The following is a 12,337-nucleotide window of genomic DNA, read 5'->3' on the forward strand; positions in this document are numbered from 1 at the left end:
CCATTCCACTTATGTTTGTGTATAAAAAAGCTTTGGAATATAATGATAGTATCTGGCTCTTAGCGGACAGGTTTGTTTCTTGGACACGAAAACACGTGTCTGCTTCATTGGCAAAGGTTTGAGCAGATATGCTAGATATTCTTTGAAGATACTGAGTTTCCTATGTCCAGGGTCTCACAAACCCACTGTATGTGGAGCATCTACCTGTAGGAGTTGGGGGTGGGGGCTGACAAGTGATATTAGAATGATCAAGAAGTTTGTGGTGTTAGGTGTGTCATGAGCCATAAGATCCTTGGGGGTTGATCTAGGCGTCTCCTATCTTCAGCCGGGATTGGAAAATTGTTACAGACTAGCTGGTTACATTATGGAATGTGTAGAATCATGGAATTTTATAGTTCTAGAGATTCTCCATGGATTTTATCAAACCAAAGTAGATATTCATGGGTCGGTTTCTCCTCTTGTTTGTGCATTTGTTTTGTTATTTATTTGTACATTATGTGAAACAACATAATATTCTTTCTTTGACTTATGTCACATAGCATAATACTTTCTAGGTCTATCCATGTTGTCACAAATGGCAATAAAGGACAGCAAACCAGAAATACCTGGTTACCAGAGTGGAACAGGGAGGGAGCTTGGGCAAAATGGATAAATGGGATAGTGAAGGACAGGCTTCCAGTTAGGGAATTAATAAGTCATGGTGATAAAAGACACAACATAGGGAATACATTCGATGTTATTATAACAGCACTGTATGGTGACAGATGGTAGCTCGCTTGTGGTGAGCATAACTAACCCTGTAGAGTTGTCAAGTGATGAAGCTGTACATCTGAACTGCTGTAACATTGTGTGTCAAGTATACTTGAAGGGAACAGAGAGAAAACAAAGTAGTTACCAATCCACCTGTACATGTATAGGTTAAACCATTTTGTTAAGAAGTTGTCTGTAATGAAAGCTAACCTACTCTCCAAATCATGCCCATCCTAGGTGTTCATAGTAAGATGCAGACTTAGGAAAGCTAATTTATCTTTATCAAAATGGAGATAAAGGTAAATTGCTGGAGGACAGGCAGGCCATGGGAGAGAGGAGAGTGTGTCCCGCTGAGTGGAAACGTGAATAGGAGCATCTAGAGGAGTCTGGAGTCCTCACTGGCTGAGCATCCCAGGAGATACATGAAGAACAGTCATTTCTGTGAGAGCTTCTCAAACTGCTTGCCCTGCCATGTGCTCTGTCTCATCTCTCCTCTCCTAAAGTGCCTGTCATAATGGGCACATGTCTTCTGAAGGCTTTTCTGTGTAAGTGAATTCTTTTGGGAAAACGCCAAATTGCAACTACACTTTATGTCCATGCTCATTTTAGTCAAAGTCAGATTTTGGGAAGAAACCTGAGTTGAAAACACAAGAGATCCTGTAGCATGAAGCTGTGGGAGTTACTAAAAGGACAGGGAAAACTTGATATTTTTAAAGGTTATGGCATTGATAGGCTCCAAGCTAAGAAATGTAACATTGCAATCAGAAGCAGTTGTACCTGCATCACTGGGTAAAAGAGGCAACTACTTCCAAGAATATGTTTGGTATGGTGATGAGAAGAAGGAGAAATAAAAGTGGTTGACCAAGTTCTCCACGCAAGGGTGGAGGCAGCTTGAATGAAAAGAGAAGAGAGAGAAGAGCCTTAGTTAGGCTCACCTATTTTGTCCTCTTCCCCATGTTTAAGAATCCTTTGAAACTGTTCATTTCCTGTGATGCAGGCCTGGAATTTTATCTGGGGCATATGTTCTACAGCCTAGAAGGGGCAGTGTGCTTCTGATTATAGAAGTATTGTGTGGTTTTGTTTCATTTTGTAAATACACGTAGTGCCCATGACTGAACTCAAGCTGATTTCCATGGAGACTTGATTCAACCTGTTGGTTCCACTTGAGGTGTGGGAACCAACACTTCCCTCTCTTCCCTCTCTTTTTCTACCACCTCAAAAGGATTCACATTTTTACCATTCTTTGGTTAAACCTGAGAGACAAATGAGGTAAAGTAGCCATAGATTCAGCTGGCATTAAATAAACTCTGCCTTTCCTCTTCTATGTGACAGGATGAATAACATTTGTATGGAGAGGTACCTGGCTTTGGGCACACTGAGGGTGGAATACAAGAACATCATCCTGAGAGAAAAACATTAGACATCAGTCAGCAGGAGAACTGGGGCTCCTATCAGTATGTTTTCATGTTTACTTTTACATTACGATTTACTTACTTGCTGCTCTGGGCATGTATTTCCCAGCAGTTATTATATGTCCTTTCAATAATGCTAGGTACCTGACACAACTGTGAACCATTACAGATCTCTGCACTTCATTTGCTCTCTGCTCTCAGCAAGATCCCTCCATGATGAGTTAATATTTTTTTCCCATGTAACGTTAAATTCCTTGGGAGGATTTATTGAAAGATGTGCATAAATCACGCCATTTAATCTGGACTGGCTTCTGTGTTTCATGTTGTTTTTAGTCTCTTTAGAAAATGAAGGCTCTTATGTTTGCTGGAGATACTAGTGTAGAGAGTGGAAATTGTAAATCAGTCAGGCCTTGCTGCTGAAAATTCCCATTGGATTCTAAACTCATGTCACAGATGGACTGTTCCTTATCACTTCTCTGTTGTTCTAGGAAAAAAAAAATAATTATGCATCACATATACTCAACTTCCTGAATATTTAAAATATAATTCAGCAGAAAAGATCAATGGGACAGAACTTTGAAAACCCTAGGGGATTCACAAACAATAGCTATGTCAGTTGTACCAATGTGAGTGTTGGACTCTGTGGTTTGTTTGGAGGACACAAAAAGCTTCCACCACAAATAGATCCATATGTTTTAAGCCCCTGAAAACATTTTTGGTTTCAATGATGAAAACAGTTTAATTCTATCTCATTTGTTTTTTTATTTGATTTGTAATTTTCGTATTTTGTGTTGTTTCTTTACTGCTCTCTTTGGGTTGATGAGTTCTGTGGTTCAGTCGTGTTTGTGTTACCTTTTTCACTTTGGAACCTACTCTGAACCTTCTTTTAGGGTTTCCTCTGTATAGTGGTCTGTGTGTTCCAATAGACAAATTAAAAGTCAGGCAATCTGGGCTAAAACTCAAGCTCCACTAGGACTACAGTTTTTCGAAGATATTCTTGCGAAAGATGAAAAACACATATAACGTTCACATCGGTCACCGTGGACTCATGGGGGAATTTATGAAAAAGTGTTAGAATGGTTTGTAGTGTGTAGTAAATGTTCAAGAACACTTGTTACTGTTCATGAGGTTATAAGTTGTAATTTTCCCAACAATCTTTACGTTCAAAGTCATCATGATTTCTTCTTTTTTCTTTTCTTTCTTTTGTTTGTTTTTGTGTTGTTGCTTGTTTGTTTCCCTTGTTTTGTTTTGGAATTTAAAAGCATGTCTTTGAACCGAATATGTTAGCATCACTTGCAACTTAAAGACATATGGAAACTCAGACATCAGCCTGAAATCCAAGTCAGAATATGAATTTAATGAGATCCTCATCTCATTGTCCTACACGTTAACATTGGTGAAGTACACATGTAGCTCAGCAGCACTTGTCCATTATTCTAGGCCTGTCTTGATGTCTCTAGGATGTTATTTTGATAACTATGGCTTTGTAGTATGCTTTAAATTAGGAAGTGTTTGCCACCAAGTTGCCCTTCATTTCTGGGATTATTCTGGGTATATGTTACCCTGTGTCATCCATATGAATGTGTGGGTGGATTTTGATATATCTGCCAAAAAATGATATTGGAATTTTGATTAAAAATGCATTAAGTGAGTAGAGCACTTTGAGTACTATTAACCGCTCAAGTATTAAGTACTCCAGTCCAAGAACTCGGATATGTTTCCATTTGTTTCTTCTTTCAATTCCTGCACAATATTTCGTAGTGTTAAGCTAGGTTTGACTTTTATTATTATGTTAAAGTATAAGCATTTTTTTGTATGGAAACACAACTAATTTTTTTTAACATTTATTTATTTTTGAGACAGAGAAAGACAGAGCATGAATGGGGGAGGGTCAGAGAGAGGGAGACACAGAATCTGAAACAGGTTCCAGGCTCCGAGCTGTCAGCACAGAGCCTGACGCGGGGCTTGAACTCACGAACCGCGAGATCATGACCTGATCCGAAGTCGGCCGCTTAACCGACTGAGCCACCCAGGCGCCCCACTAATTTTTATGCGTTGCATTTGTACTCTCCAAATTTGTAAAGTGTGTGTGAGTTTTATATATAGAGATTCTTCAGAGGGGAGGAAAATGGCAGTGGAGTAGCAGGACCCTAGGCTCCTCACATCTCATAAACATGACTGGATAACTGACAAATCATTCCAAAAATCTCAGATATGTGCCTGAACACTGACAGAACAAAGTCCCCATCTTAAGGGAGAGGAGAGGACACACACACTCAAGATGATAGAAAGCTTAAAGACATGGTTTAGGGAGAAAAGGATTGTAGTGCTGCAGAGGGCAGGGAGCCACAGTCAAGGAGAAGATCACCTGAGACAGGAGCACACACAGGAATGCATAAGGAGAACATTTCCCCAAAGCCATTGGCTGGGAAAATGAGAAGGACTGAATTTCATGAATTTTGGCAGCTAGGCTATCTTAAATGCTGAAGTTTTAAAGATCATTAGGCTTGGCTGGGATAGAGCCAAGAGAGCACTGTGCTGCCTCTGGAAAGAAGACAGACAAACAACTTGGGATCACTCAATGTGGCAAAGTCCTCTGAAGAATGCCTGGAGCATACAGGGTGGGAGATTATTCACTTCACTAGAAGCACCGCGCTGACAGGCAAAATTCTCTGAGATGCCTCTAGAGGAACTAAAGACCTAGCTGGAGCCCCTTCTCTCCCCTGCCCCTCAGCCTAAACACAAAGCCACCTGAGGGAAGTAGCTCAGTAGAAACCGTGGATGTCTGCCTTGCTTACTCCAAGCTCCCACCTCGCTATGTTCTGTTGGGACTGCCCTTCTCTGTCAAGCTTGCCTCATTCCCAGCAAGGTCTGTCCCTGCCCCAAAGGATCTACACAAGTTGCTGACCACTCTACATTTCCTGACCAAACAGTTCTGTAGGGCTTCAGTTCTGGTGGAGTTGATGTCAGGTCTAAATTCACAAGCAGACCGTGGTGCATCTAGCTATGACTTACCATGTTCAGGCCAGGGACCCTACACTGTCCATAGCAATCAAGGAGAACATCTGCAGGCCACTGAACTAAATGATCTATGGGAGACATAACTGTCTTTTCTAACATACGGAGGAAGGCAGGGCCTTAGACAAAATGCCAAGGTGGAAGAATTTATCCAAAGTCAAAGAACAAGATATGGTCATGAAGAGAGATTTAAGTGAAATGGTTGTAAGTAACATGCTTGATGGAGAATTGAAGGCAATATTCATAAGGATACTCTCTGGGTTGAGTAAAGAATAGTGAGAACCTTACCAGGGAGCTAAAACAGCTAAAAAGAATCAAACAGAGAAGAACAGTGCAATGAACAAGATTGAGGGACACTTGGGTGGGTCATTGAATTAAGCATCCAGCTCTTGATTTTGGCTTAGGTTATGATGTCACGGTTTGGGAGATAGAGCCCCAACTTCTCTGCAGTGACTGCCTCTGGAGTCTGATAGGGATTTTCTCTCCCTCTCTCTCTGCCTCTCTTCTTCTTTCACTCTCTGTATCTCTCTCAGAAAATAAACAGGTTTTTTTTTTTTTCAGATTGGAAACAGGCTTAGCAGTGAACAGCAGGCTGGAAGTACCAGAGGAATGACTTTGTCACCTAGAAGAAAAATAATAAAAATAATGAATCTAAGCAAAAGACAGGAAAAGAATCAGGCAACAGTATTGACTCAGGAAACTCAGAGACTCCATCAAATGTAATAATATTTGCATGATAGGAGTCTCAGAAGCAAAAGGGAGAGAAAAGGGGGAAGAACCTTTATTTCAAGAAATATTAGCAGAAAGCTTCCATAATCCTGGAAGGAAACAGACCTCCAGATCCAGGAGTATCAAAATAAATAAAAGCAAAAAACCAAAAAACTATATGCTGCCTCTAAGGACTCATTTAGACATAAAGCCACCTGCCGGTTAACAATGAAGAAATGAATAAACACATACCATACAACTAGATATCAAAAGAAAGTCAGAGTGGCAAAACTTGTATCAGACAAACCAGACATTTTTGTTCTTCTATTGTGTTTATCCTGCTTGGTGTCAGAGTAGTGCTGGCCTCACAGGATAGTTTTGAATGTGTTCCTGCTCTTCCACTACTTGTAGGATTTTGAAAAGATTATCTTTAATTATTATTTTTTAAATGTTAGTTAGAATTGACCAATGAACGCATGTGATTTTTGGCTTTTCTGTGCTGAGAGATTTTTTATTTTGATTTCAACATTTATTCTTCTTGTAGGTATAAGATTTTTGATTTCTTGGGTTTAAGGTTCATAATTCAATCATAGTAACTTGTGCATTTTTAGGAATTAAGTGGAAGTCTTTTTTTTTCATGTTTCTTTCTGAGAGAGACAGAGTGTAAGCTGGGGGCAGGGTGTGCAGAGACAGGAGACACAAAATTGGAAGCAGGCTCCAGGCTCTGAGCTGTCAGCACAGAGCCTGATGCAGGGCTCAGACTCCCTATCCCTGAGATTAAAACCTGAGCCAAAGGGGGACAATGAACTGACTGAGCCACCCATGGGCCCCAGTGGATTTCTTTTCTAAGTTATTTTATTTGTTAGGATATCGTTGTATATGTAGTTGAAGCATTACCAATTTTGTTATTTTTCTTGTTACATGGGCATTACTTTCAATGTTATGTTACCTTTTTATTCTGGTCTCTATTTCATTTATTTCTGATGTTTCCTTCTAAATAAAATAATTTCAGATTTTGCTTTGTAATTTCTTCCTCTACTAAATTTCAGCTAACAGTGTTCCTTTTCTAGTTCCTTTTGGTGTAATGTTGTTAATTTCAATGTTTTCCTTAACTGAAGCATTTATGGCATTAAAAAATAGAAAACTTGAAAGCAGTATAAAACCTAGCAGAAATAACTCAAGCAATGACCAAAATAATACAAAATAAAAATAAGGATCCTTTAAGGTTTTCTATAGATCGTGTCATCTGTGAGAAGAGATAACTTTTTTTAGGAGTTTGTAGCCTTCTTTACAGTAGTTATTCCTTTCATTTGGTAACCTGGTAATGCTGGTACCACAGAATATTTTCATATTTTCCCTTATCTTCACTCCTTGGAAATACTCGAGGAGATTTAAAATACTTTCTCATGAAATGCTTGTTTGAATGATCCACTGAATTTATCAGACATAGCACTTTTTCTTGTTTGGAGTTAGTTTTGGTCTTAGTTTTACTGTATGCTATTTTGTTGATTTCAGTTTTATGTTTAAGTTTCCTTCTGTGGTAATTTTGGCCTCATGTGGTACTTTTCCTGATCATTCGAGGTATAGGAAAATGATTTGTATGATAACATGACAATACTACAGAATTACCTATTAAGCTATATGGTCAGTGTATTGTGTGCAAGTTGATGTGTCCATGGAGGAATGAAGTCCTGATGATTCCTTCTCAAACATTTGACCAACATTTTCTGATTGATTCTAAGGTTGCACAATAGAAGTCTTCAGTATATTCATCTGAGAGTAGTAAGTGGGATGATTTTACTTTTCTGTTATTTGATATCTTTCAGCTGTATCTTCACAATGCACCCAGAATTTCCTGCCAAAGCCGTGCTTAGAACCTTCTCTCCAAAAAGTGTCAATAGGTGAATATAGTACCCTTGAGAATTTACACTTAATGATAGACTGGCACAACGATGGGGAGAGTGAAGGGCATCAAACATATCATGACGGACATTTCCAAATGGAGACATCTGCCCATGAGAAGAATCTCACTGCCCCATATGGTGAAGGATATAAAGCATTTTGCAAACCCTCCCCTTTTATGTTAGCTACTTCTACAAAGCAGTGTGTTTCTGTCACCAAAAACTCAATTCAAAGATTCAAACATAAATATTTGTCGATAGAAAATTTGGAAAATCTGGAAAGTTACCTCATTCAGATGGAAAATAAGTATTTGAACCAATTTGAAAATAGGATTGGATTGACCTTTCAGACAACTGTTTCTGGAAATAATAGATTTAAAAATGAAGATGAAAGTGTAACGAGGTGTCAATTTGAGGGGCATGTCAGAAAGGAGTCAACCCTACACAACTACGAGAATATTTTCAATGGGCATAGAATTGCTCCTTGCAGTGAATCTGAGAAAACATTTAACCAGGGCTCAAATGTTAACAAATATCTGAGTACTCATTTGCCAGACAACCATTTTGAATGTGATAAAGGTGAAGAAGTTTTGTCTCAAAGATCTAAACATATTATACAGAAGAGTATGCATATGAGAGAAAATCCTTATAATACCTGTGGGAAAGATCTGAAGGAGTCCTCCAGTGTTGGTGATCATCAAACAATTTGTGTGGGAAAAAACACATACACGTGTAATAAATCTGGAATTGTGTTGAGTCAGTCACGAAGACTAAATGCACATAAGACAATTGGTCCTGGAGAGAAAAGGTACACGTGTAAGGACTGTGGCATAGTCTTTCATTGGCACTCGGCACTATCTCAACATCAACAAATGCATGCTGGAAAGAAATTGTACAAATGCGAAGAATGTGGTGAAACCTTTAAGGACTGCTCATCACTAAATAGACACAGGCAAATCCATATCAGAGAGGGACTTGACAAATATCAGCAATGTGGCAAAGACTTTAGCAGGCACTCCTACCTTCTTAGACATCACAGCATCCATACTGGAGAGACCCCTTACCAATGTAAAGATTGTGGCAAGGCCTTTAGCCAGCGCTCAAACCTTACTCGACATCTCAGAATTCACACTGGGGAGAAACCTTACCAATGTAAAGAATGTGGCAAGGCCTTTAGCCAACACTCAAACCTTACTCGACATCTCAGAATTCACACTGGGGAGAAACCTTACCAATGTAAAGATTGTGATAAGGCCTTTAGCCGGCACTCACACCTTATTCAACATCATAGAATTCATACTGGAGAGAAACCTTACCAATGTAGTGAGTGTGGCAAGGCCTTTGGCCAGTACTCACACCTCACTCAACACCACAGAATTCATACTGGAGAGAAACCTTACCAATGTAAAGAATGTGGCAAAGCCTTTAGCTTTCATTCAAACCTTATTGAACATCTCAGAATTCATAGTGGAGAGAAACCTTACCAATGTAAAGAATGTGGCAAGGCCTTTAGCTACCACTCAGTCCTTATTCACCATCACAGAATTCACACTGGAGAGAAACCTCACCAATGTAAAGAATGTGGCAAGGCCTTTAGTCAGCATTCAAAACTTACTGGACATCTCAGAATTCATACTGGAGAGAAACCTTACAAATGTAAGGAATGTGGCAAGGCCTTTACCACGTACTCAAACCTTATTCGACATCTCAGAATTCACACTGGGGAGAAACCTTACCAATGTAAAGATTGTGATAAGGCCTTTAGCCGGCGCTCACACCTTATTCAACATCATAGAATTCATACTGGAGAGAAACCTTACCAATGTAGTGAATGTGGCAAGGCCTTTGGCCAGCACTCACACCTCACTCAACACCACAGAATTCATACTGGAGAGAAACCTTACCAATATAAAGAATGTGGCAAAGCCTTTAGCTTTCATTCAAACCTTATTGAACACCTCAGAATTCATAGTGGAGAGAAACCTTACCAATGTAAAGAATGTGGCAAGGCCTTTAGTCAGCATTCAAAACTTACTGGACATCTCAGAATTCATACTGGAGAGAAACCTTACAAATGTAAGGAATGTGGCAAGGCTTTTACCACGTACTCAAACCTTATTCGACATCTCAGAATTCATACTGGAGAGAAACCTTACAAATGTAAGGAATGTGGTAAAGCCTTTAAGGACTGCTCATCACTAAATAGACATGGGCAAATTCATATCAGACAAAGACTTGACATATGTCAATGTGGCAAGGTCTTTACCAGGCACTCAATCCTTACTCGACATCACAGAATTCATACTGCAGAGAAACCTTACAAATGTAAAAAATGTGGCAAGGCCTTTACCCAGCACTCAATCCTTACTCGACATCACAGAATTCATACTGGAGAGAAACCTTACAAATGTAAGGAATGTGGCAAGGCCTTTACCAGGTACTCAAACCTTATTCCACATCTCAGAATTCATACTGGAGACAAACCTTACAAATATAAGGAATGTGGCAAGGCCTTTAAAGGACCCTCAGACCTCACTCGACATAACAGAATTCATAGTGGAGAGAAACCTCACCAATGTAAGGAATGTGGCAAGGCCTTTACCCAGCCCTCTATCCTTACTCGACATCACAGAATTCACACTGGAGAGAAACCTGATAATGTAAAAAGAATGTAAGTCAGTGCCTATAAGTGGTGCCCAGCCCTTACGGGACATCAGAAAATTCCTATTGGAGAGTAACCGTACAAATGTAAAGAATGTGCAAGCTCTCCCTGCAAGTCACAACTTACTCCACATTCTAGTTATCACATAGGAGCCAAAGTGTGAAATGGAAAGTGGCCATGCCTTTACCTGGAATTCAACTTTTGCTCGATATCACAAAAGACACCCTAGACGCAAACCCTAGAAATGTAATGAGTGAACAAAGACCCTCATTTTAAACTTTTTTTTTTTTTCAACGTTTTTTATTTATTTTTGGGACAGAGAGAGACAGAGCATGAACGGGGGAGGGGCAGAGAGAGAGGGAGACACAGAATCGGAAACAGGCTCCAGGCTCTGAGCCATCAGCCCAGAGCCTGACGCGGGGCTCGAACTCACGGACCGCGAGATCGTGACCTGGCTGAAGTCGGACGCTTAACCGACTGCGCCACCCAGGCGCCCCCAAAGACCCTCATTTTAAATATACACTTTAGGAAACACAAGAGAGTGCATATAAGAAAGTAACTGGAAAGGTAGATTTACAAAAGTATTTCATTGAACATCAAATGTGAATCATGTTACAGAAATCAAATAGAAAGAAGTATATCTGTCATTTCATTCAGACATTGCTTCAAAATACTTATAACGAATAATACAGAGTTAGACACTTAGAAAACATATATGCTATTCTGGTCCTAAAGATCTAGTGGATCGGTTTTTGCATAGGTATAATTAATTTCAAATTGTGCCTTGGTTTTTTTTTTTTTTTTACTTACATTGACCCTCTTTGGGATTTGTGACTAGCAAATATTCATGTATTTCTACTCTCAAATCACTACAGATTATTCATTTATTCCTAGTGGGTGTGTGAAACCATGTGACTGACTGTTGTTGCATCAAAGGTATGAGATGCCCTTCTTCATTATGCAGGACTCAGGCATATCGAATTTTCCATGGAAGATAAAGGACAATATGATGTACAACATCTGAAACAAATCTAAATGGAGATGCTGTTTGTGGTTATACCACTGATGTAAGTTGTCCTGAGACAGGTGTTGAGAACACCATTGTCCATTTATTAACTCTAAAAACTTCCTGAATATTAGAAAGAAAATGTTTTACGTTAAGGTCTTAAAGGCAAAAGAGGTGGCAGTCCAGTGCACTGATAGATCTTTACAACAGCAATAGTCAGAGCACATGAGTTGATGTGGCTGCAATGAAGACATCTTCACAGATGGCAGCCAGAGCCTAGCTAACTCTTCCCCCAAATGGCATAAATTGTACATCCACATCTTTCAACAATTACCTCCGGCCTGATATTTATGGAAATCACTACTCCCCTGTCATTACATCAACACATGAATGCTTTTTTACCACTTGTATTCTATATTTTGAACGATTTGTTGAGTCGAGTGGATTTGAAATGCGTAAATTGGTCTGTGTGAACTTAATATATTTTAATTAATAAAACATAATTGTTTTTAATGTGTTAACATGGATGTGTAATGAATGAAGTGTGATCCAACCAGCAATGTTACCACATCCTCTTGTATTTAAGGTTGTAGGTAACTGACGGAATCTATAACTCTTTTCCTAACACAACGGCATAACATACCCAGTAATCCGTTTTCTCCGCGGCCTTAGGATTTACATAATGTGCCATTATTTTTCCTCTTGTTTATCCATTATACCATTTTCTCCTCTTTGTGAATACTGTGATATTCTTATGGATATATTATGGGGTCTAGAGGGGTACTGCTGACCTTTTACCTAAGGTCCCCCGTGAAACGCTATTTGGCATTCATTTTGCACAGCCAGTCCATTTGTTTTTAAGTTTATTTATTCTGAGACA

The 12,337-nt window shown here is 39.3% G+C and overlaps 1 protein-coding gene across 12 annotated transcripts in view; it reads left to right on the top strand.

The window, feature by feature from the left end:
• LOC115502661 (zinc finger protein 850-like) overlaps positions 1-10,707 on the top strand; it is a 30,685-nt gene extending 19,978 nt beyond the window's left edge. The window contains exons 1-3 of one of the 12 annotated variants that reach the window (XM_030298267.1): positions 8,183-8,714; positions 8,799-9,997; positions 10,079-10,707. In XM_030298267.1, the coding sequence (XP_030154127.1) occupies positions 8,416-8,714; positions 8,799-9,997; positions 10,079-10,464 (1,884 nt within the window). In that variant the 5' untranslated portion in view covers positions 8,183-8,415 and the 3' untranslated portion in view covers positions 10,465-10,707. Of the gene's footprint in view, positions 1-8,182 lie in introns of those variants that run through there. The other 11 variants (XM_030298262.1, XM_030298265.1, XM_030298268.1 and 8 more) reach the window with 11 other exon arrangements.
• Positions 10,708-12,337: the final 1,630 nt, after the last annotated feature.

This window comes from Lynx canadensis, chromosome E2 (assembly GCF_007474595.2).
Source record: "Lynx canadensis isolate LIC74 chromosome E2, mLynCan4.pri.v2, whole genome shotgun sequence".
Taxonomy (NCBI): domain Eukaryota; kingdom Metazoa; phylum Chordata; class Mammalia; order Carnivora; family Felidae; genus Lynx; species Lynx canadensis.